This window comes from Ochotona curzoniae, unplaced genomic scaffold, assembly GCF_017591425.1.
Source record: "Ochotona curzoniae isolate NIBS_2020 unplaced genomic scaffold, NIBS_Ocur_1.0 contig_46, whole genome shotgun sequence".
Lineage (NCBI taxonomy): Eukaryota > Metazoa > Chordata > Mammalia > Lagomorpha > Ochotonidae > Ochotona > Ochotona curzoniae.
In genome coordinates, this window is record NW_024466340.1 from 4,543,567 (window position 1) to 4,564,993 (window position 21,427).

Genomic DNA, 21,427 nt, shown 5'->3' on the forward strand with positions numbered 1-21,427 from the left:
CTTGGGGAGTGAGTCATTGGGTGGAAGATCTTCCTCTCTGTCTCTCCTCTTCTTTGTATATCTGACTTTCCAATAGAAATAAGTGTTTAAAAAGTGTTTTCACTTACTAAAAGTTGATTGCTGGCATATATAAATATACAGTCCAGCATTATGTGGCTCAGTGCATGAAGCTGCCACCTGTGATACCAGCATCTCATATGACTGCCAGTCTAGTCCTAGCTGCTCCACATTGGATGCAGTTTCTTGCTGATGCTCCTGGGAAAGCGAGAGAAGCTGGAGCAAGTGATTAGGCCTCTGCCACCTACATGGGAGAACCAGACAGAGTATCAGATTCTTAAGTTTCACCTGACCCACCCTCGCCTTTGCAGCCATTTCGTAAGTCAACCAGCGGGTAGAAGAGCTCTCTGTCTCTCCCTCTTGCTCTGTAATATTTGAAATTAAATATTTCAAATAAATCTTAAAGTATAGTCACCTGCTATGCCACAGCACTGGTCCTTGTTACCTTTGTTTGAGGATTGTTTATGCATATTGTATCTGTATGTGAGTATCGTTTATACACTAGAATTCTACCGATCTGTTGAGTACCAGGAGGTGGCCAATGCTGGAGTTCTCGGCACACACAAAAGGCTAACAGTGAGAGGAGAGGCATGTTTCAGAATAAAGATGGTAATCATGGTAGAATTCTCAGGCTTGCCCTACTTCTACCTATTGGGAACACTAGGTGAAATGTTACTAATAGCACATAGATAGGATTCTCATAATTTTCAGAATATTATGCCTTATATTGAAGAACATCAGAGTGGAATCATTGTGATTGTTTCGATTTTCACGCAGATATTCTACTTTTCCTCAATTCTCTACACCATCAATTACATCTGGTATCTGTACACAGAGCTGAGGATGAAACATAACCAGAGTGGACAGAGCACACCTCCATTGGTAAGCCTCACGCAGAGTGGGTGGACACTAAGAGACTTCCATGTCCTTAAGAAACAGTGTAAATATTCAGAAGTAAGTGGAGTTTTGTTTCTTCGTTTTTCTTTTCTTTTTTTAACAGAGGTTCTGACCTTATTAATCAAAAAAACTTGTGAGGCTAGTGACTGTTCTGTCAAAAAAAGGCATCAAATAGGAGAGTTAAGGGTATTGTGAGGAAAATGGCCAGGAATCCACTCATGAAAACCAGAAATTATTACTAGGGAACTTGTAAGGAAAACTGAAAGAAGGAGATGCATACAAGAGTAAGAATTTGGGACTGGCACAGTGGCATAGCAAGCTAATTCTCTACTTGCTGCATGACATCCCATATGGGCACTAGCTTGAGTCCTGGCTGCTCCACTTCTGACCAGGCTCCCTGCTAATGGTCTGTGAAAGCAGCCAGGAGGATGTCCCAAGGTTTATGCATCCATGTGGGAGACCCAGGAGAAGTTACTGGCTCCTCCATCTCTGACTGTTGCAACCATTTGGGGACTGAACCAGTGGACAAAAGAGATCTCTCTCTGTCTTTCAAGTAAAGTAAAATTCTTTTAAAATGAAAGAGTGAATTCTAAAAAAAGTGGAAATGGTGAGGGCAGAGAGCTCCCAGGAAACCTTGGAGTACACTAGAGGTGACTGTGATGACAGCAGTCTTGCTTTTGAGAACATAGGGTAGAGTTCCCACTCAGCGGTGACCTCTGGGGAGACGTGCTGGGGCTGCAGCCTCCAGGGAGGGCTCCACACTACTCCCGTGGCACTGCCCAGAGCTGCTTGGCACTGGGGCTCCCTGGGCTCTTCAGCTACTCCGGAAAAGTTCTTCACCTTTCTTTAGCACCACAAACTGGCCAAGGGAAACATGAGCCTCATTCAAGCCCCTTTCCTCCAGCTTCTTCCCCAGGACTTCACCAGTCCTAGCTTGCCTCCCCACTGGAATTCTCCTCATTGGACCCACCTTGACCTCTTGGTGCCTTTGGGGTGCTGTCATCTTAATTAGGCTTCATGAGCAGCTCCTGCTCTCTACTCACCACCTGGCTGCTCCATGGCACTAAGTGAAATTTTGGAGATAAACCAAAGAAAAACCATGTTACCAATTTCCATTCTGTAGACATCCCTTCCTCTTCTTTGCCTCTTTCTCCTGTTGCCACACGCAAAGAATTAACTATAGAAAACACGGGCCTGGCATGGTAGCTTAGTGTCTAAGGTCCTCACCTTGCATGCACCAGGATTCCACATGAGTACCGATTTGTGTCCTGGCTGCTCCACTTCCCATTCAGCTTCTGCCAGTTGTCTGGGAAAGCAGCAGAGCATAGCCCAAAGCCTTGGGACCCTGCACCCACATGCGAGACTCAGAAGCTAAAGTTTCTGGCTTCTGGCTTTGGCTCAGCTTGGCTCCAGGTGTTGCAGCCACTTGGGGATTGAACCACTGGATAAAAAATCATTCTCTGTGTCTCTCCATCTCTGTAAATCTGACTTTCCAATAAATAAATAAGTAAATAAGTAAATAAGTAAGTAAATAAGTAAATAATTTTTTAAAAAAAGAAAATGCATTTTGTAATAGTACTATTCCTGCTTGATTTGATTCAGAAAGGGAAATGTTTCTTGGCTCCAAATCACTTCATTGTTGTTACTAGAGTAAAGAAAATTGTCTTGTGACTGACATTGTAGTGTCACAGGTTAAGCTCCTGCTTGCATTGCCAGCATTCTATATTGGAGTGGCAGTTTGAGTCCCAGCTACCCTTCTGATCTTGTTCCCTTCTAATGTACCTGAGAAAGTAGCAGACGATGGCCGAATACTCGGACCCTTATCATCCCTGTGGACGTCCTGGCTGGAGTTCTAGGCTGCTGGTGTCAGCCTTAGCCAACACTGGCTTTGCGGCCATTTGAGGTTGCATCCTGGGTGTCTGTCTGCCTGTCTTGCTCTCTGTTTCCCTCTCCCTGCCTCCCCTTTGTTTCTCTGTCTTTGTGTCTTTTAAAGAAATATATCTTTTCAAGACTCCGGGAAGGTTCTCTGTCTGCCAACATGGGATTTGGATCTGCAGCTGTTGCAGAGAGAGAGTGTGTTTGTTCTGCTTTGCTGTACTTCTTCAGTATGTGTCAATGACCAATATTCTTCTTTTTTTTTTCTGCTGTTCGCTTTCTTTCTTTTTTTTTTCTTCTATTTTTTTTTGCAAATGGGCAGAAGAATTAGGAACGGATTATAGAATTATTTATATTTATAAAACTATTTAATTATGGAACTGTGTAGCACAGGTATGAAGTTGCAGTGTGTCCTTATGTGGGCATACTGTTAAATGTAGCAGATTTTATTATTACTGCACATACTCTACCCTGTTCTGCCAGTGTGTAATTTATCCATGGTTAACTTAGCTAGGCAACCCCAGATCTGAGTACTTGCTGTAATCTGTCCTATAGTCTGAGTTAGGTTGCCTCAGGGAATAGACAGATTTTTCAGAGTTGTTTAAAAAAATTTGCTCAGTGAGGCATAGTAAGATTTGTTGCCAGAGTCCAGCTCCAGCCAAGTTTGGAAATCAAGAAAGGTGTGTAGCATTGGTGAAAAGAAAAGACACGGACACTGTCTTTTGGTGCCCTCTTGTAACAGCTCAAGAAGAAGCTGTCTTTTTTTTTTAAAAAAAATTATTTATTTATTTATTTATATTGCAAAGTCAGATATACATAGCGGAGGAGAGACAGAGAGGAAGATCTTCCTTCTGATGATTCAATCCCCAAGTGACCACAACGGCTGGATCTGTGCTGATGGGGAGCCTGGAGCTCTTCCAGGTCTCCCACGTGGGTGCAGGGTCCCAAGGCTTTGGGCCATTCTTGAATGCTTTCCCAGGCCACAGGCAGGGAGCTGGATGGGAAGTGCAGCAGCTGGGATTAGAACCAGTACCCATATAGGATCCCGGTGCATTCTAGACCACTGCGCTGGGCCGGAAGCTGTCCTTTTTATTTACCCAGACAGATCACAAGCCTCTGCACAGTGCTTTGATTGTTCTATCTTTACTTTATGACTAAGTGGGTATGCATAAATGTTTGATTATTTTATTTTTTACTTCATGGTCAACCAGATGCTCTTAAAGATCATTTTGTAAGTTACCATAATAATTTTCTTCAAAGCAAGCCATTTTCAGTAGTAGCCATTGGGTGACAGCCAGGACTCCAAAGCCAAGGCAAATGTGATTACCTGCTAATCAGTAATACTTTTCTATTATATTTCTGTTTCCACAACTTGCCCATCATTTAATGGGAAAATATGTTACAAGGGAAAAACCATAAAAATCTAAGACAAAAGTTTCAAATGTTAAATCTCCTTATGATTACAGGCTCTATAACTCCATAAACAAACAATAATTAAAAGCATATCTCCATAATACTAATAAAAGCACCCTTTATTTCCTTTAGCCAAAAATTATAAAAGAGGCTAAAACAGCTACATGCCCTATGCTCCAAAGAAATTGCAAAACAGGATAGCCTTTAAGGTCACAGTAACTATATTTGTTGCCATAGCAGCTTTAGCTCATACTCCCATCACTTTCACCAACATTTAGGATATTTATCAAGCCTTTTCCTGATGGTGTGCTACATGTCTGGGCCAGATTCTGAGGCAATGGTTAGGCACACAATAGGTGTCCAGAAATGGCATGGGCTTAATTGTGCTCCTGTGGGTAAATTGTTAAAGGCCCACTCACCAAGGAGTCGACGTGTGCAGAAGTGCTACTAGTCCAGTCCTTGTTCCCGTCTCGGTACCAGCTTCCTTCTGCAGTGCAGGCAGTGGTGTTGGAGGCCAGCGGAAAAAGGAGTCGATTTGGCGGGATTTTGCAGGTCTGTTGTTTTCTGAGCAGCTCGAGACCAGAGAAGGAGAAGGAAGGAACTGAGCTAACCAGTGCTCGAAGTAATTGCTCTTGAAATCAGCAGGAAAAAGGAAGGAAGACAGGAAGGGAAAGAAGAATGACAGAGAAAAACAAGGTGAAACCCTGCCAAAAAATGGAAGGAAACCCAGAAAGTGAGAGTAAACCAAAGCTTGAGGAAGAGCCAAAGCCCGAGGAAAAGCCAGATGAGGAAGAGCCTGTGGAGCTGGCAAAAGCCGAGGAAAGGCCCACTCACCAAGACAGTATCAGCCACTTTAACTCCGACTCACAACCGTTGCAAAGCTCATCTCACAGGGACAAACAACAATGCCTCAATAGGTTACAGAATTCTTAGTGGGGTGGTTGAGTGTCCATGCAAAAGGGGTTGAGATTGCATCAAGTTGGTCAGAGAGACATCTGCTGGGCCTTGCCAAACAGCTGGAAGCACCTCTGGGCATTGCCAAACAGGGGAGCTGTTCTCTTCACACCTTTGTGTCATCCACACCCACTGCATGGACCCCAGCAATTTCCTCCTGTGACAGTGGAAGAACTCATGAGGGAATTTTCCTCCAAATAACAACTTCCCAAAAGAGTCAGGAGGAGAGGTACTTAAAACATGTCTGCCATAAACCAAAGAAGCCTCAATATGGAAGATGCCAGGATTGTACTTACCTTTTTTATTTTGGAAGAGATATTTGACTCACATGAGTAGGCAGTTATCTTCTGCACACACTTGTAAATGCTCAAGAGGTAAAACTTTAATTCTTGGCAAATATACCCAGTTTAGATAACTTGAGGTTTAGCTGTAGTAAAAGTGCTAGATAGTAACATTCTTTCCTTTTAGGCTAATCAAGTTTTTAGCAAAACTGGATTTGGGAGATCAGTTGTTCATGATTTTTGGAATCATATACTAGGAGAATTTTGTTTCCATATTTCATCAGAACCTTTTGTACCTGAGCTGGTTTGTTAACCTGACCTAGTTCTGAAGCAGCCTTAGGTCCCCTTGATGGACTCTGTAATAGAATGTGATTAGAGTTCTAGGACGGTAGCCTAGTGGCTAAATCCTTGCCTTGCATGCACCCCGATCCCATATGGGGGCCGATTCTAATCCCAGCTGCTGCACTTCCCATCCAGCTCTCTGCTTGTGGCCTAGGAAAGCATTCAAGGATGGCCCAAAGCCTTGGGACCCTGCACCCACGTGGGAAATGTGAAAGAAGCTCCTGGCTTCAGATTGGCTCCTCTCTGGCTGTTGTGGCCACTTGGGGAGTGAACCAGCAGATGGAAGATTTTCTCTCTGTCTCTCCTTCTTTCTGTATATCTGCCTTTCCAAGTAAAATGAAGAATATGATTGGCCTCTCCAACTTTCCCTGATGCCTGAGTTCTCCAAGGGGAATGGAAATGATAAGATATCCCTAGAGCAGCGGCTGTTTACTGAGTTACTTTATTTTTTTTTTTTAAAGATTTATTTTTATTATTTTTTCATTGGAAAGGCGGATATACAGAGAGAGGAGAGACAGAGAGGAAGATCTTCCCTCCGATGATTCACTCCCCAAGTGAGCGCAACGGGCAACGGGCCGATACTATGCCGATCCGAAGCCAGGAGCCTCTTCCGGGTCTCCCACGCAGGTGCAGGTTCCCAAAGCTTTGGGCCGTCCTCGACTGCTTTCCCAGGCCACAGGCAGGGAGCTGGAAGGGAAGCGGGGCTGCTGGGATTAGAACCGGCGCCCATATGGGATCCCGGGCGTGCAAGGCGAGGACCTTTAACCACTTGCGCCACCGCGCCGGGCCCTACTGAGTTACTTTAGACACAGAAGAGGGTTCACTGTCCCTTTGAAGTGACTTTGGAAGTTGAAAGCAAAGCATTATTTTTTTTAGCAGGGCTACATACTTCTTGTAGCTTTTCTGATAATGTTAGGGATGTGTCTCTCCAGCCTGGGAAAGTATCATAAAGACTAGTAGATCTTGGTAATTATTTGCTGAGGGTGTGTTAGCAAAGTCTATTTTCCAGTGTTTATCTAGGTACATTTTTCTTCTTTGTATAGAAGTGAGTGAGAAGGGTAGCCCCTGTTTTTTTTTTTTTTTGTTTTGTTGTTTTTTTAAAGATTTATTTGTTCTACTTGAAAGTTGAAGTAACAGGGAAACAGGGAGAACAGAGAGATTTTCTATCCACTGATTCTTTTCCTAGATGGTTGCAACAGCCAGAGGTCGACCAGTCTAACGCTGGAAGCCAGGAGCTTCTTCTGGGTTTCCCAGAGAATACGGGGACCCAAGGCTTTGGGCCATCTCTGCTGCTTTCCCAAACCATTAGCAGAGTACTGGATCAGAAGTAGAGCAGCCAGGACTAGAACCTGCGCCCACATGAGATGCTAGCTGCTATGCTGGGCCCCATTGTGTTTATTTTGTGAGACAGGACTGAGTTACTTCCCTTTTAATGATACATAGCCCTTTTCTTTAATACCCAAGAAAATATTTGCATTAAGCCTTCTCTTCCAAGATGGATAGAGTTATGTAGTTCTTTAATAATTTTCCAGCAGAAGCCATTGGGAATGTGACCCCACAATTAAAAGCCCACCACCCCATGGGCATCTTTAGCATAACTTTGTTGCTAGGCCCATTTTATTTCTGGTATAGTATAGTATGGATTTCTAGTAGCTTCTATAAGTTAAGATATTGATAGCCATTTGTAAAACCAGTGTAGCAGCTTTTTTTTTCCTGCTAATGCATTTCTGTTGTTGATCTGGGTATCTTCCTGTTGGTGTCCCTTTCAGCATATGATAGCCAGTTCCCGAACTTCCAGTGCAGCTTAAGCCAGAGGGGAGGAGGGGAGAAGCTCTTTTTCATAGTTTTTAGAAAGATTTTTAAAATTTTTATTGCAAACTCACATATACAGGGAGATGGAGAGACAGAAAGGAAGATCTGTCCAAAGATCTACTCCCCAAGCGGCTGCAAGGATCAGAGCTGAGCTGATCCAAAGCCAGGAGCCAGGATCCCAAGGCTTGGGCTGTCCTCCACTTTCCCAGGCCACATGCAGGGAGCTGGATGGGAAGCGGGGCTGCTGGGATTAGAACCGGTGCCCATATGGGATTCCAGTGTATGCAAGGTGAGGACTTTAACCACTAGGCCACCACTCTGGGCCCGACAGATCAGATTTTATGGAAAGAAAGATTTTCCATTTGCTGATTCACTCCCCAGATGGTTGCAATGGCTAGAGCTGTGCCAATCTGAAGCCAGGAGCCAGGAGCTTCTTCCAGGTCTCCCATGTGGGAGCAGGATCTCAAGGCTTTGGGCTGCCCTCGACTGCTTTCCCAGGCCACAGATAGGGAGCTGGATGGGAAGTGGAGCAACCTGGACATGAACTGGCACCCATATGGGATCCGGGTACTTGCAAGGTGAGAATTTAGCCATTGAGTCGTTGTGCCAAGTCATCTTTTTCATGTTTAATTGACAGAGTTCTTTGCAGTCAGGAAGATTCCCCCCTGGAAGAAGATTTCCCCCACCCCTCCCCAAACCACCCCCATGGTAGATTCTTCCACCTTGTTGCATTACCACAGTTCAAGTTCAGTTGAGATTCTTTCATTACAAGCATCTACCAAGTATAAAGTCCAGTGTCTTATCGTCCAGATAAGTTCATCGGTTTCTTGGAGAGACCATCTCTAGTCTGAAGGTAGAGCTGGCAGAGTATCATTCCGATCAATTAAAAGCCCCGACATTACATCAGTAACATTTTATAACATTATGGAATTAGTTAACATGGTATTGAGTAACCAATATGTTAAAAGAGAAAAAAAAAAGAATGCAATTTCTGAACCACATCCTGTGACTTCTACATTGACATTTCAATTATTAGTTCATATATAATTGGTTTCTATATACCTTAAAATGGCTATAGAATACTTTTCAGCTGTCTCATGTCTATTTTAATTTTACTATTTAGCAGTTTATACCGTTGAAGCATGATTTTGCTGAACCTGGCTGTTTTACGGGTAGTCTAACTCTATAACTCTAACAAGACATATGTCAACAGTTTAGGTGAACAGTTTTAGGAGGGGTGTGCAGAGAAATCTTCAATACCCTAGTGAGGAATAACTAATCTTTGCGTCCTACCCAGTGAGTTATAAGTGCATCCCCGCTGACCATTTCCTGTCTGTTTCTAAGCTTTCCTTGCTGTTCTCTGTCTATTCTAGTTTTTTTTTTTTAATTTTTTTTGTTTGTTTGTTAGTTTTGAGGGGTTTCCGGTGCGATCCTGATGGTCATTGCCAGTGAGGGTGGAGACCCAAAGTCAGAACCAAGCAAGCATCAGAGAAAACTCCTCTTCCTAGTTCCGAAGGAAGTTTACTGTTCTGTTTCTGCAGACTGCTCAGTGTTCCTGGTTGTCATTCTGATGACCTTGGATCCTGCAAGGCAGGATATGGGCTTCTTCCTGGAAGAATTTCCTGGCTTCTGGCTTCGAATAGGCGTAGCACCAGCCATTGCATTCACTTGGGGAGTGAATCATTGGACGGAAGATCTTCCTCTTTGTCTCTCCTCCTCTCTGTATATCTGACTTTCCAATAAAAATAAAATAAATATTTTTTTAAAAAGAGTTTGTCTAATGAGGCCTTGAGAAACAGAGTGTAAAAAGAAGGAACAAAACAGTATACCTGCTTGTGGTAAAGAAGAATGCTTTGGGTTGTGTAGTGTGTATGTTCCAGTAAGGAGTTCTGGAGTGGAGATAGTCTGGCCTGCTTCTAGTACTGTTCTTCCTTATTCCTTCCCTTTATTATGGCAAAGTAGGAGTCTGTGGTAAAGCCAGGGCTCCAGCAGAAAGTGGGCTTGAGAGCCACAGTGCCAGCTAACAGAAACTGTTTCAAGATCTTATGCACATGGGCACTTGCATTTTAAGTCTGGAGGAAATATATCTAACAAGCAGGTTAAATATATGAGGTCCCAAAGGATAGTGTTAGTAGGGCACCCAGAAAAGCTCCACTGCTACCCAAATCTGAAGTTTTCTCACTGAGAGGCAAGTAGAAGTTGACAGGAGGGGTTTGATAGTTAGGTGGATGTTATGGCCTGGCCAAGTGTATTCGAAGTCCAGAACTGTTCATTTCTTTATGCAGGGTACTAGAAGAGACATCATAAGAGAGGTGTGAAGCTTTTCACGGGGAGACATCCCGTTGACTTCCATTTTCTGCCTGGACAGAGAGGAGAGCTGACCCGAATAGGAGCTAGTAAAGAGCAGACAGTGTCTCTAGATGAAAATATACCGTTTTACCTGTGGTGTTGCTGACCCTAGGCCATCCCCTCCATAGCGACCATTGCTTTGAAAGCTGGGTAGTGCAAAAGCTTTTTAGTCTGTGGCCTACCATGGTACCAACCCAGGAGACCTTTGATCCCCAGGACAGTTCCATTGCTAGTGGCCTGGCTCTTGGCAGAGCTGACAGGGTTCTTAGAAAGCTAAATTCTGTCATGGGCAGCTGTTTGTCCCATCTCTTGGCTTTCCACTTTGCAAGCAAGTGCTACTTGAGGGTGGACTGGCCTTGCTGGATCTCCTTGAGAGAGATTACTATAAAGTCACATTGATGGGCCTCCTGCTACCCAGCTTACTCCCCTTCCTCTGGGTCTCTGGTAAAGTGGAACACAGAGGCAGCCTTTGGGATGCCAAAGGGATACTCAGTTTTACCTATAAATCTTTAATGGACTGAGCTAGAAATTTGTAGTCACAGGCACATCCTGATAGGTTTACTGTGGTAAGGGAATGCCTGTGAGGAAATAATTAGGTTCCTTGGTCTTATAAATGAGCCATCCCTTTTGTAAGATCTGGAGATCAAACTGTATAGCCTGAAATGCCTTTAGAGTCTCAGAGAGTAGAGAAGTGAAGTAAGGAGTCAGAACTGTTAGACTGATAACTTTCAGAAGCAATATCAAGTGAAAACTATTAAATAAGCTCTAGAAAACATTGATCCAAAGGTTTGGTGTCTGCTATAAACTTGAGACAAATGGGCCCAGCAGCGTGGCCTAATGACTGAAGTCCACACCTTGAACGCGCCAGGATCCCATATGAGTGCTGGTTCTAATCCCAGCAGCTCCACTTCCCATCCAGCTCCCTGCCTGTGGCCTGGGAAAGCAGTTGAGGACGACCCAAAGCCTTGGGACCCTGCACCCAGGGGGGAGACCTGGAGAAAGTTCCTGGCTCCTGGCTCCTGGCTCCTGGCTTCAGATCAGCACAGCACTGGCCTTTGCGTTCACTTGGGGAGTGAATCATTGGACGGAAGATCTTCTTCTCTGTTTATCTGACTTTGAAATAAAATAAATCTTTTAAAAAAGCCATGAGAATATAACATGAATAGTTCATTTGATGGTGAACTTTAGTACAAATACACTAGTGACTTAAAAAAATTTTAAAACACAGTCTGGGGCCCGGCACGGTGGCGCAAGTGGTTAAAGGTCCTCGCCTTGCACGCCCGGGATCCCATATGGGCGCCGGTTCTAATCCCGGCAGCCCCGCTTCCCTTCCAGCTCCCTGCCTGTGGCCTGGGAAAGCAGTCGAGGACGGCCCAAAGCTTTGGGACCCTGCACCCGCGTGGGAGACCTGGAAGAGGCTCCTGGCTTCGGATCGGCATGGCATCGGCCGTTGTGGCCACCTGGGGAGTGAATCATTAGATCTTCCTCTCTGTCTCTCCTCTCTGTATATCTTCCTTTCTAATAAAAATAAAATAAATCTTAAAAAAAAAAAACAGTCTGAGATTTAAATCATGTGAATCAAGTCATGTGCAGCTTTACCTGGTGTGCCACAGCACCATAGGAATTTTACCTATTCTGATTTTAGAGTTCAAGAGACTCACTAGATTTGAACTGTAATACTGCAGTAAGGTGAAGCAATCCACCATGGGGGGAGGACAAGGGGAGGGGAAGAGCCTATGAAATGTTATAAAATTAAATGCAATAAAAAAATAAATAAGTAAAATAAAATTCATGTATTCCATTTACTACAAAAAAAAAATAGACTCACATTCAACGGGCTTATTTTGCTCCACACATCCAAAGGGCTTATTTTGCCCCACACTATTATACTAAAACTAGTTTAATATACTTTATTCTCGTCTTCTTAATTTCCAGTATTTCAGACTACCTATTTTTTTCTTTATTTTTGACAATCTACATAGTTAATTAGGGCAAAAAGGTTCAAGGGCTACAGGAAAATGGGTAAGACTATTTTATTTTCACATTGTCTTTGTCATATATCTGGGGTAAAGGGGGAGATAAATGGAGAAGCCCCACCTAGTCCCCACCCATCCCAGGTCCCTGATGTGGGGCATACTCCAAGGGTCTTGCTCAAGTGGTTTTTGTTTTTTTTTTTAAAGATTTATTTATTTATTGGAAAGTCAGATATACAGAGAGGAGGAGAGACAAAGAGGAAGATCTTCTCTCCGATGATTCACTCCCCAAGTGAATGCAATGGCCGATGCTATGCTGATCCGAAGCCAGGATCCAAGAACTTCTTCCAGGTCTCCCACGCGGGTGCAGGGTCCCAAAGCTTTGGGCCATCCTCAACTGCTTTCCCAGGCCATAAGCAGGGAACTGGAAGGGAAGTGGAGCTGGTAGGATTCAAACCGGCGCGCATATGGGATCCTGCGCGTTCAAGGTGTGGACTTTAGCTACTAGGCCATGCTGCCGGACCCAAGTGTTTTTGATAGTTCAACAGTTATGAATTGCTGCCACTCTTGCCATTCCAAGCACGATGAGGTCACTTTAGATTCCACTGATTGACATAGTTCATCTTAGAGTCTCTGCCCAGTTTTTCACTGCCAACGTATGGCTGAGGTAGTTGCCTGACTTGTCCTATCCTCTGTCTTTTCATGGTTAGGGTTCAGAGTCCGGCAGTTCGACTGGGGAGATTCCCCAAAGAAACTTTGAGGTTTTTCCAGACCAGATTCTTGTGTGCATTTAGCAAGTACAGGGTCCAACACGGTCCATCGCCCCAATCAGCTGGTGATTGCAATTGCTGGGCTGGCTCTGCTTCCAGCCCTGTCTTCCACTGGAACCAATGAGTGTTGCAGTCCAGCCTGGTTCTACCCAGCACACACTCGGCCCTCACATAAACCAGTGGGAGCTGCAGCCTAGTCGGAGTGACCCACAGTAACCCCCACCAGGCCCACCCCCTATCCTGGTGCCAGTAAGTGCAGCAGACTAGTCCAGTCTGTCCCACATCCCATTCAGCTCTCCTACATGTCAGTGGGCATTGAAGCCTAGTTCAACCCAACCAGCCCGACAATCCAACCCACACACACACGTTGTTGGGCGCCTTTCTGTCCAGCCACCCCAGCTCCTGTCCTGGTTTTTGTGCCCTCTAGTGGAAGAGGAGGAGCCCACTATTTCCCTTCTAGGCCACTCCCACTCCGGATTATACACTCTCCAGGTGGTTCTGCAGTGTAACTTGACAGAATTAGCCCCCAGTACCAGTTTCTGCCAGCTGATGCTGCAGCTAAACCCAACCAACCCTCACCCACTCTAATTTTTGTTTGCACCAGTAGGAACTATCAGCCCAGCCTGGCTTTTCCCTGATCTAGACCACATGAGGCCCACAGGTATTGTAGCCCTGCCTAATCTGGTCTGCCCCCATCCCAGCTCACGCTCTCCAGTGTGAGTAGCTGTCCAGCAGGGGTCAGTCTACCTATTTAACATCTGAAAATATCCACACCTTTGAATAAAAAAAGGAGATGAATTAGGTTACTGTGTTATTTAATGTTTGCCTTTCTTCTGAAGGAAATTTGAATACTCTAATCTTATGTTAAGCTACTTCCTGTAGGCCCTCCTTGCCAATTTTTTTTTACTGTTGCAGTTTTAAGAATATAATAATAAAGGTAAAATCCTGTCATGTCCAATGCTAAGAATTTTTAGAGCAAATATTGTGTAATAGAAGGGAGCTGGCTCTTGGAAGTCTTTTTATTCTATTGATTGGCGATTAATGAGCTGGTGTTTGTTTCAATGTGTGACTGGCAGTGGTCTCAGATATTTCTCACATGTTTTCTTTATCACAGATGATGGATTTTACATGTCAAGTTGGTCAAATAACCTTCGTTTTGTCAAGGTAAGATTTCCTCTCTGTCCCAGTAAAATGTGGGCTCTCATTATTGTAATATTCAGGTGAAAATAAGTGTACAGTGCTGCTTATTTCCAGTGTTGCTACAAAGTCCTCAGAGAGCGTTTTCAGTAAAATCAAGACAGGTGATCGTTTTTCCTGCATGGACTAGGGAGACGTTTTGATGTTACAGATCTTAGCTCTGGTTGCGATCAACCCTTAATAGACTTTGAACAAATCTTTTAAGTCTTTGGCTCTCTAATTTCCTTTTCTTTGTTATGAAGAGTTGACATCAGTGGCCTTCAAGCTCTTTTCCACTTTATAGCTGTGTTTGAAACTCAGGATTATAATACCTGAAAAGGGTTTGACCATCATCTAAAGTGATAGTGTAAGAGTTGATTTCAAAAACTGTAGATCTTATTTCTGGGTCTTCTCTTCATAGATATGTAGCTGAAGATAGTTATATTTACCTAAATAAATCACTGTCTATTTATTTATTAGAATATGTGTTTATTTATTTGAAAGTCAGAGTTACAGAGACAGAAGGGGACAGAAGAGTGATCCACTGGTTTACTGCTAAGCCACAAAGCCAGGATCCAGGAGCCTTTTCTGGATCTCCCATATAGGTAGAAAAGAGCCAGAAAATTAGCACCCATATGAGATGCTACAATGCAGGACAAATGACAACTTTATCACAATGCTGGCCCCAGTAGCTGGCTACTGAAATGTATGCTTTGGAAGAAACACCAGGTCTGGGCGGCTGAGAATGAAGTTACTCCTGGTCACCATGGAAAGTTGTGATTTTCCCTGTGGTGGGAGTTTGAGTCCAGCCAAGAAACCCCAACCAGGGTGAACTCAGGCTTGACCCTTCTGTGCACCAGCAGTGCCAGGTCAGGGTTGGTCTGTCACCTGCCCCAGCCAGCTGCCTGGTCAGTTTCATTGCTAACCCTATCACTCATGCAAACTGATGGTTGCTGCATCCCAGCTCAGCCCAGCTCAGCCCAGCTCAGCCCAGCTCAGCCCAGCTGGCCACGAACCCAGTCTCCACAAACACCACACACCAGGGACTGTTGCAGCCTACTTTGGGCTAACCCCGATAATGCCCACCAGGCCTGCCCCAACCCAGTGCATTTGCTAGCACATGCTGTGACCTCACCTGGCCCAACCTGCATCCTGTCTGGTTTTCATGCAGTCCCATGGTAGGTATGAAGGTGAGAAAAAAAGCGATAGGCATGAAAAACTGGGTGTGGTGGGAGTTCGGGGAGTGAATCACCAGATGGAGGTTTGGTGCATTGTGTTCTTGTATTTTCTCTCTCTCTCTCTCCTGTTATTTGTCCTCAAATTAATAAGAGTGTTTTCAAAAATGTTTAAGTATAAATATGAGTGGTAACATTTTTTTCCTCCCAGCCTGATACCTCTGTTATTGATGACACCTGTGTTTTGTCTGGGTAATGCCAGTGAATGCTACCGCAACTTCAGTCAGAGCCACAGGTAAATACAACCAAACACATTATTTTCATGGTAAACCATACCTTTTTTCTCTATAAACAGAGCTGGAAAAAGACTTTCTGCATACATTTTAGTCAAGGTACTTTTGTTGGAAATGGGTTTGGAATAAGGTAGAGTCAAGCCTATGAGTACATAAGTAAAAATATAATATGAAGTGACTATAAGATGAATGTTGGAAGGAAATGGGCAATGGGTAGGTTTTAGCAAAATGAGAAGTGAAATTGTGTACTCACTGATTTGTGTTGCATTGAATGACTAGCTGTCTTTGTTTCTGTTGCTAGGTGTATCCTCAGGCATATGCCACCACCATCCATGGCTGGATTCCTGACTTCTGTCAATACATCTGTCTGCAGCGCACTGTATTTTTATGGCGTCACTATTTTTTTGGCTAGCTTTCTACTCAGCCTCCTCATCATTACGGTATGGTGCCATTTTACCTGCCTTTGTGTTAAAACAGGGAATTGGGAGAGGCCTGTATATCCAGGATTCGTGGGCAAAGAGGCACTTCCTGAGATCCTGGAACTGAGAGAGTAACCAGGAGGTTTTGGCAATGTAATCAGAACCTCAGTTTTGCATTTTCCAAAATCAAATGATGAATAGGGAAAAGAGCTGGTATTCATCATGCGATGCTCATTCTAGAACAAATACATATTTAATTGATACCCAAAGGGTACTAGTCAGAAAACTTATTTGTGTCAAGAACATGCTTTTTACAGGATATGATATGACTAATCAACCAAATAATGAAATAATTTTTAGGTTTATTTATTATTCATTATTATTATTATTTATTACTGCTATATCAAATTGATGTTGAAGTGCTAAGTGACTCATACAATTATCAAATAATTGTTTTCTTTATTTTTTTTAAAGATTTATTTATTTTTATTCTTATTACAAAGTCAGATACACAGAGAGGAGGAGAGACAGAAAGGAAAATCTTCCGTCCAATGATTCACTCCCCAAGTAAATGCAGTGGCCGGTGCTATGCCGACCCGAAGCCAGGAGCCAGGAACTTCTTCCAGGTCTCCCACCTGGGTGCAGGGTCCCAAGGCTTTGGGCTGCCCTCAACTGGTTTCCCAGGCCACAAGCAGGGAGCTGGATGGGAAGTGGAGGTGCTAGGATTCGAACCAGCGCCCGTATGGGATCCTGGTGCATTCAAGGCGAGGACTTTAGCTGCTAGGCCATGCTGCCGGGCCCATAAAGCATTTTTTAAAAACATCTGGCTGGAGCTTTCTTGGGACTCCCATGTGTATTGTGACTAGAGCCCAGCAGTAAAAGAATCAGACATTTGATGTGAGATTCAGGAATTGGAGTGCATCAGGTTAAGTTGCCGCGTGTAAAGTTAGCATTCCATATGGCTGGTTCCTCTCCTGGCTGATCCACTTCCAGTCTGGCTCCCTGCTAATGTGTCTGACAAAGCAGTGGAGGTTCTTGGGCTCCTGAGCCCATGTAAAGACCCCGAAGAAGATCCAGACTTGTAGCTTAGGCTCGGACCAGCCATGACTGTCATGGCCATTTGGGGAATGAACCAACAGATGGAAAAATCATTTTCTGCCTCTGTTTGTCTGTCTCGTTCTCTCTTTCTCCCGGTGACTCTGTCTTTCAAGTAAAATAACTTTTATAAAAAAGTTCAAATAGGGGCTCAGCACGATAGCCTATTGGCTAAATCCCCACTTTGCTCACTCAGGATCCCATATGGGCGTCGGTTCATGTCCTGGCAGCCCAACTTCCCATCCAGCTCTCTGCTTGTGGCCTGGGAAAGCAATAAAGGATGGCTCAAAACCTTGGGACCCTGTACCTCCCTGGGAGACCCAGAAGAAGCTCCTGGCTCCTGGCTTCAGTCAGCTGCTGCCATTGTGGCCACTTGGGGAGTGAAGCAGTAGATGGACCTTTTTCTCTGTATCTCATTCCCTTTGTATATCTGCATTTCCAATAACGAAAAAAAAGGTTCAAATATTGACCATGATGACCACAAGTTTGGTTAGAATCTGTTTTCTATTCATGCCAAAATTCCTTCTACATATAATTTTTCTTTCAAAAAAAGCCTGCTTCCAGATGGTAATGACAGTGGTCTGTCCTGCTGTGAGATTCTTAGAGAATGATCCTTGTAAAAATGGTAGGAGAATAGACCTGCAAAGTTTCGAAGAAGCTTAAGCAAACTATTCAGTGCTTCTCTTACATTTAGGTCTTACTTGTCCAAGCTCGGACACTGTGTAAGAAGTTTGTGAAATCAGCTGGGCTTCTGGGGAGTGAACAGTGGGCAGGGCTTCACACTGTGGAGCAGCGAGTGCACTTCTACCCGGTTGCCTTCTTCTGCTGCCGTGGCCCAGGTGAGTATTTTAATGGGAAAATATGAGCAGTGAAGAGGGAAGCCATTGGATTCTGATCAGAGTGGCCTCACCAAGAAGTTGATTAATTTTGTCTAGTTTGTAATTATATGTGTGTGTGTGTGTGTGTGTGTGTGTGTGTGTATTTTAAAATCAGAGTGATAGAAACAGGCAGGTCTCCCATTCGCTAGTTCCCTTTCCTGATGTCCACAAGAACCAGTGCTGAGTCAGGAGCCAGGAGCCAAGCACTTAGTGTGCATCTCCCCATGGAGAGCAGGCACCAGCTACTTGAACCATTACCAGGTGCCGATCAGCAGGAAATTGGAATTGAGAGCAGAGCCGGGACTCAAACCCAGGCATGCTAATATGGGAAGTGATGCCTGTGCACTGAACACCAATCCCCAACTTTAAAATTTAGGTTAGCCCTACATATTTCCACTTTTTAAAAATCTCTCTAACTCCTTCTTTTTCTTTTCTTTCTTTTCTTTTTTATTTTTGTTTTATCAGCCTGATATAAGAGGGAAAATGATACCTGGCCAATTCCTACGACATGTTGTTGTTGTGACAGTTAAGTTAGATGTCTATGAAACAGCTTCATGGATTTTGAAATGCTAAGGATAGTGTAGATTATTATGTCTTATGTTGTTACCATATAAATAGTCTGCAATTTTTAATCAATAACAACTAGAAATTAGAGATCAAAGGCCTAGGGATTTGTATAACTGGTTGACCTCTCTACTTGGAGTACATTATACCTACTGTTTTCATTTTAATTTACTCCTTAGGCATTTGTACTAAGGAACTTATGTTTAGGGTAGGTGGGACTAACAAGATTCATACTTTGTATATTCATAGCTGTCATTTTGATGATCATCAGGCTGACCAAGCTAGAGTACACCAAGCTTCACATGGCCCTCTATGTTCTCCAGGTAACACCTTCAATATCTGATATCTGTTCTTATACCTTCTCATTCTGTTCTCTTACGCTATTATTACTCAGAACATTTTCCCCATCACAGTATTTATTTTTGTCTCACAAATGAGATGTATTATTTATACTCAGTTATGAAGTATGTGAAAGTTCTTGAGGGATGAGGTACATGTGTTTGTGAATGTGCTGTCCTGAATTCCAGAGCATGTGTCTTTGGTCAGCTTCATTTTATTGATCTGTTTTTAAGGGATGGTCATGAAAAAAACAAAAAGCCTGGGCATGTTCTATAAAATGCTGTTAATGATATGAATTTCTCTAATCCATAATCAGTCAGACAAATTAGCTATTTTTGTGAACGGAGCTGGGGGGTAGAATGATCTGTCTCCCTGTATCAGACTGGGAAAGCCATTTGGCATTGTATCATTTTGCTGTTTTTCCCAAGCCTAATGTATGAAATGGGGCAAATGGAGGGGCATTGAAACCACTTCATTCTCCTTATGTGTGTTTTAGGAAACATAGCCAAGTCTTATCTATGAAGATAAGTTTAGGAAAGGATAGAAAAATTAAAAAGAAGATGACAAGTCTTGATATTTAATATAACAATGCTTTATAAATAAGGGGAGTGGGGAGTCCTCCCAGATCTCTGAAAATGTGCAGGATGGGCTCCATCACGCGTTCATCTCCTCCAGGCTCTAACAGCATCCCAAGGTCTACTCAACTGTGGAGTATATGGCTGGACACAGCACAAGTTCTACCAACTGAAGCAGGAGGCCCGCCGTGATGCAGACACCCAAACACCATTATTAAGCTCACAGAAGAGAATCTATAGTAGGGACCTAGATCCATTGGAATCAACCCTTGCTTTGGCTTCCAGCACTTCCACTGTTCTTTGAAACTGTAGTACTGGAATATTCAGGAACTTGAATTATTCCTCTCCAATGGATTTGGAAGAACATTGAGGAAGCATATCTTAGAACTTTCCTAACCATGCCGAAAACTGTAGAGTTGAAAGAGGATAGTTTCATAGTTAAATCTTTGGGGTGAACTGAGCAGTATCTCTGCAGTCATTCCCAAATCCCTTAATGATTCTTCATATTCCTCTCTTGTGTCATCAATAGATGCTCAGCCTCAAGTTTGCAGAAGTGGTAGGGAAATGTGCAAGAACCTCCTCAGATATTGTCATTGCTCTTACTTTCTCTGAGGCCAGACATGGGACCTGGGTGAAGAACTGAGGGTAATAATAAGCAAAGGTGACAATAGGATCCTCAGACTTGTCACATCCTGGTCTCATATGTTAAGTTCAAAAGGGGCCAAACTGCTCTAGAAACTTAGAGTCAATCTTTTGAGTTATAGGGACAGTAAGAATGAAGAGAAATCAGGTCTGGGATGGGCCTTGTGGTGAGGCAGGTAAGGCCACTACCTGTAAGACTAGCACATGTTTTTTGTCCTACATACAGCACTTCTTGCACCATTCTTTACTTTTGTACTACCAGACAGTTTCAGGTGCCTAACCTTTTTCTGCCTCTAAAAAATTTATGGGCATAAAAAAAATTTAATGGCATAAGCTTTTACTACACTGTTTTGTTGCCCTAAGAGTCTCTGGATAGGTGTTTACCTTATTTTAATCAGTTTATTTTGATCCTTGCTCTAAAATTCCCTCTGTATTTGGCATATAAGGTACTTCCTTGTCCTATGTGATGAATGATACATATATCTCATTATTAATGGACAGCAAGGATGAGATCCTGAATCTGAAAGACCAGGGATGAGCTTCAAAAGGGAACAGCAAGTTCTAGAAATATGAGTACACTTTTCCTGTAACACTTGAGCAGCAAAACAAAAAACAAAACAACAACAACAGAAAGAAATTAGGCCTTTAGGAATTGAAGATGCCAGATTTCAAATCTTCCCAAGTCTTGAGAATAGATTGTCCTTCAGACATACCCATATCTAAGTAGTCATGTCCTTGAGACCATAATAGGTATATACAGTAGCCCAATGTAGCCTTGTACTGTGCATCCTTGGTAGAAGCATCATAATTTATTTGACTCCTACCAGCACATACACACATAGTACTCCAGTTTATAGTTATTGTGTGAATTGTGGGTAAATTTAAAAATTCGATTCTCATGCTCAATTTCCATTAGCTTTTTAAGAAGGATTTTAGATTTACTGGGAAACTGAGCAGGTGATACAATCTTCTGATAACATGTCTGCTTCCATACAGAATTTGCGCTTTGATTAGCACCTTGTCTTATTGTGGGTAAGTCTGTAATAGCTGATGAACCAATAATATTGATACATCAATATCAACTACAGTTCTTGGGTTGTATTAGGTTTCACTGTGTTATAAAGCTCTATGGGTTTTTACAGAGTGTACCATGTAGCCATTATTACTATATAATACAAAATAGTTCCCTTGCCATGAAACTCCCTCATGGCTCCACCAGCTCATCTAGCCCTTCTTCCCTCTGAATCTCTAATACCACTGATTTTGTTATCTTTTTCAGTACTAGCTTTTTCAGACTATCAGCTACTTAGAAAACAATATATAGCTTCTGCAGATTAGCTTATTTCACCTAGAGATATTCATCAAAGGTTGTTTATGTCTTTTTGTGGTCTTTTAGCCCTTTGCTTACCACAGAATAATATTCCATTGTGTGAGTATTCCACATACTTTGTCTATGCATTTGCTTATTAACAACATTGCTTACTGAATAACATTTCCTGGCTTTGTCAATTTTGAATAAAGCTACCATCTACTTTTATGTGACATTTT

At 43.1% G+C, this 21,427-nt stretch overlaps 1 protein-coding gene across 2 annotated transcripts in view; it reads left to right on the plus strand.

Annotated features, from left to right (window-relative positions):
- TMEM116 (transmembrane protein 116) overlaps positions 1 to 19,843 on the plus strand; it is a 28,997-nt gene extending 9,154 nt beyond the window's left edge. The window contains exons 4-10 of one of the 2 annotated variants that reach the window (XM_040986883.1): positions 835 to 939; positions 13,838 to 13,887; positions 15,286 to 15,369; positions 15,669 to 15,807; positions 17,576 to 17,720; positions 18,573 to 18,646; positions 19,338 to 19,843. In XM_040986883.1, the coding sequence (XP_040842817.1) occupies positions 835 to 939; positions 13,838 to 13,887; positions 15,286 to 15,369; positions 15,669 to 15,807; positions 17,576 to 17,720; positions 18,573 to 18,646; positions 19,338 to 19,541 (801 nt within the window). In that variant the 3' untranslated portion in view covers positions 19,542 to 19,843. The remainder of the gene's footprint in view (positions 1 to 834; positions 940 to 13,837; positions 13,888 to 15,285; positions 15,370 to 15,668; positions 15,808 to 17,575; positions 17,721 to 18,572; positions 18,647 to 19,337) is intronic. The other variant, XM_040986884.1, reaches the window with a different exon arrangement.
- The last annotated feature ends 1,584 nt before the right edge of the window (positions 19,844 to 21,427 follow it).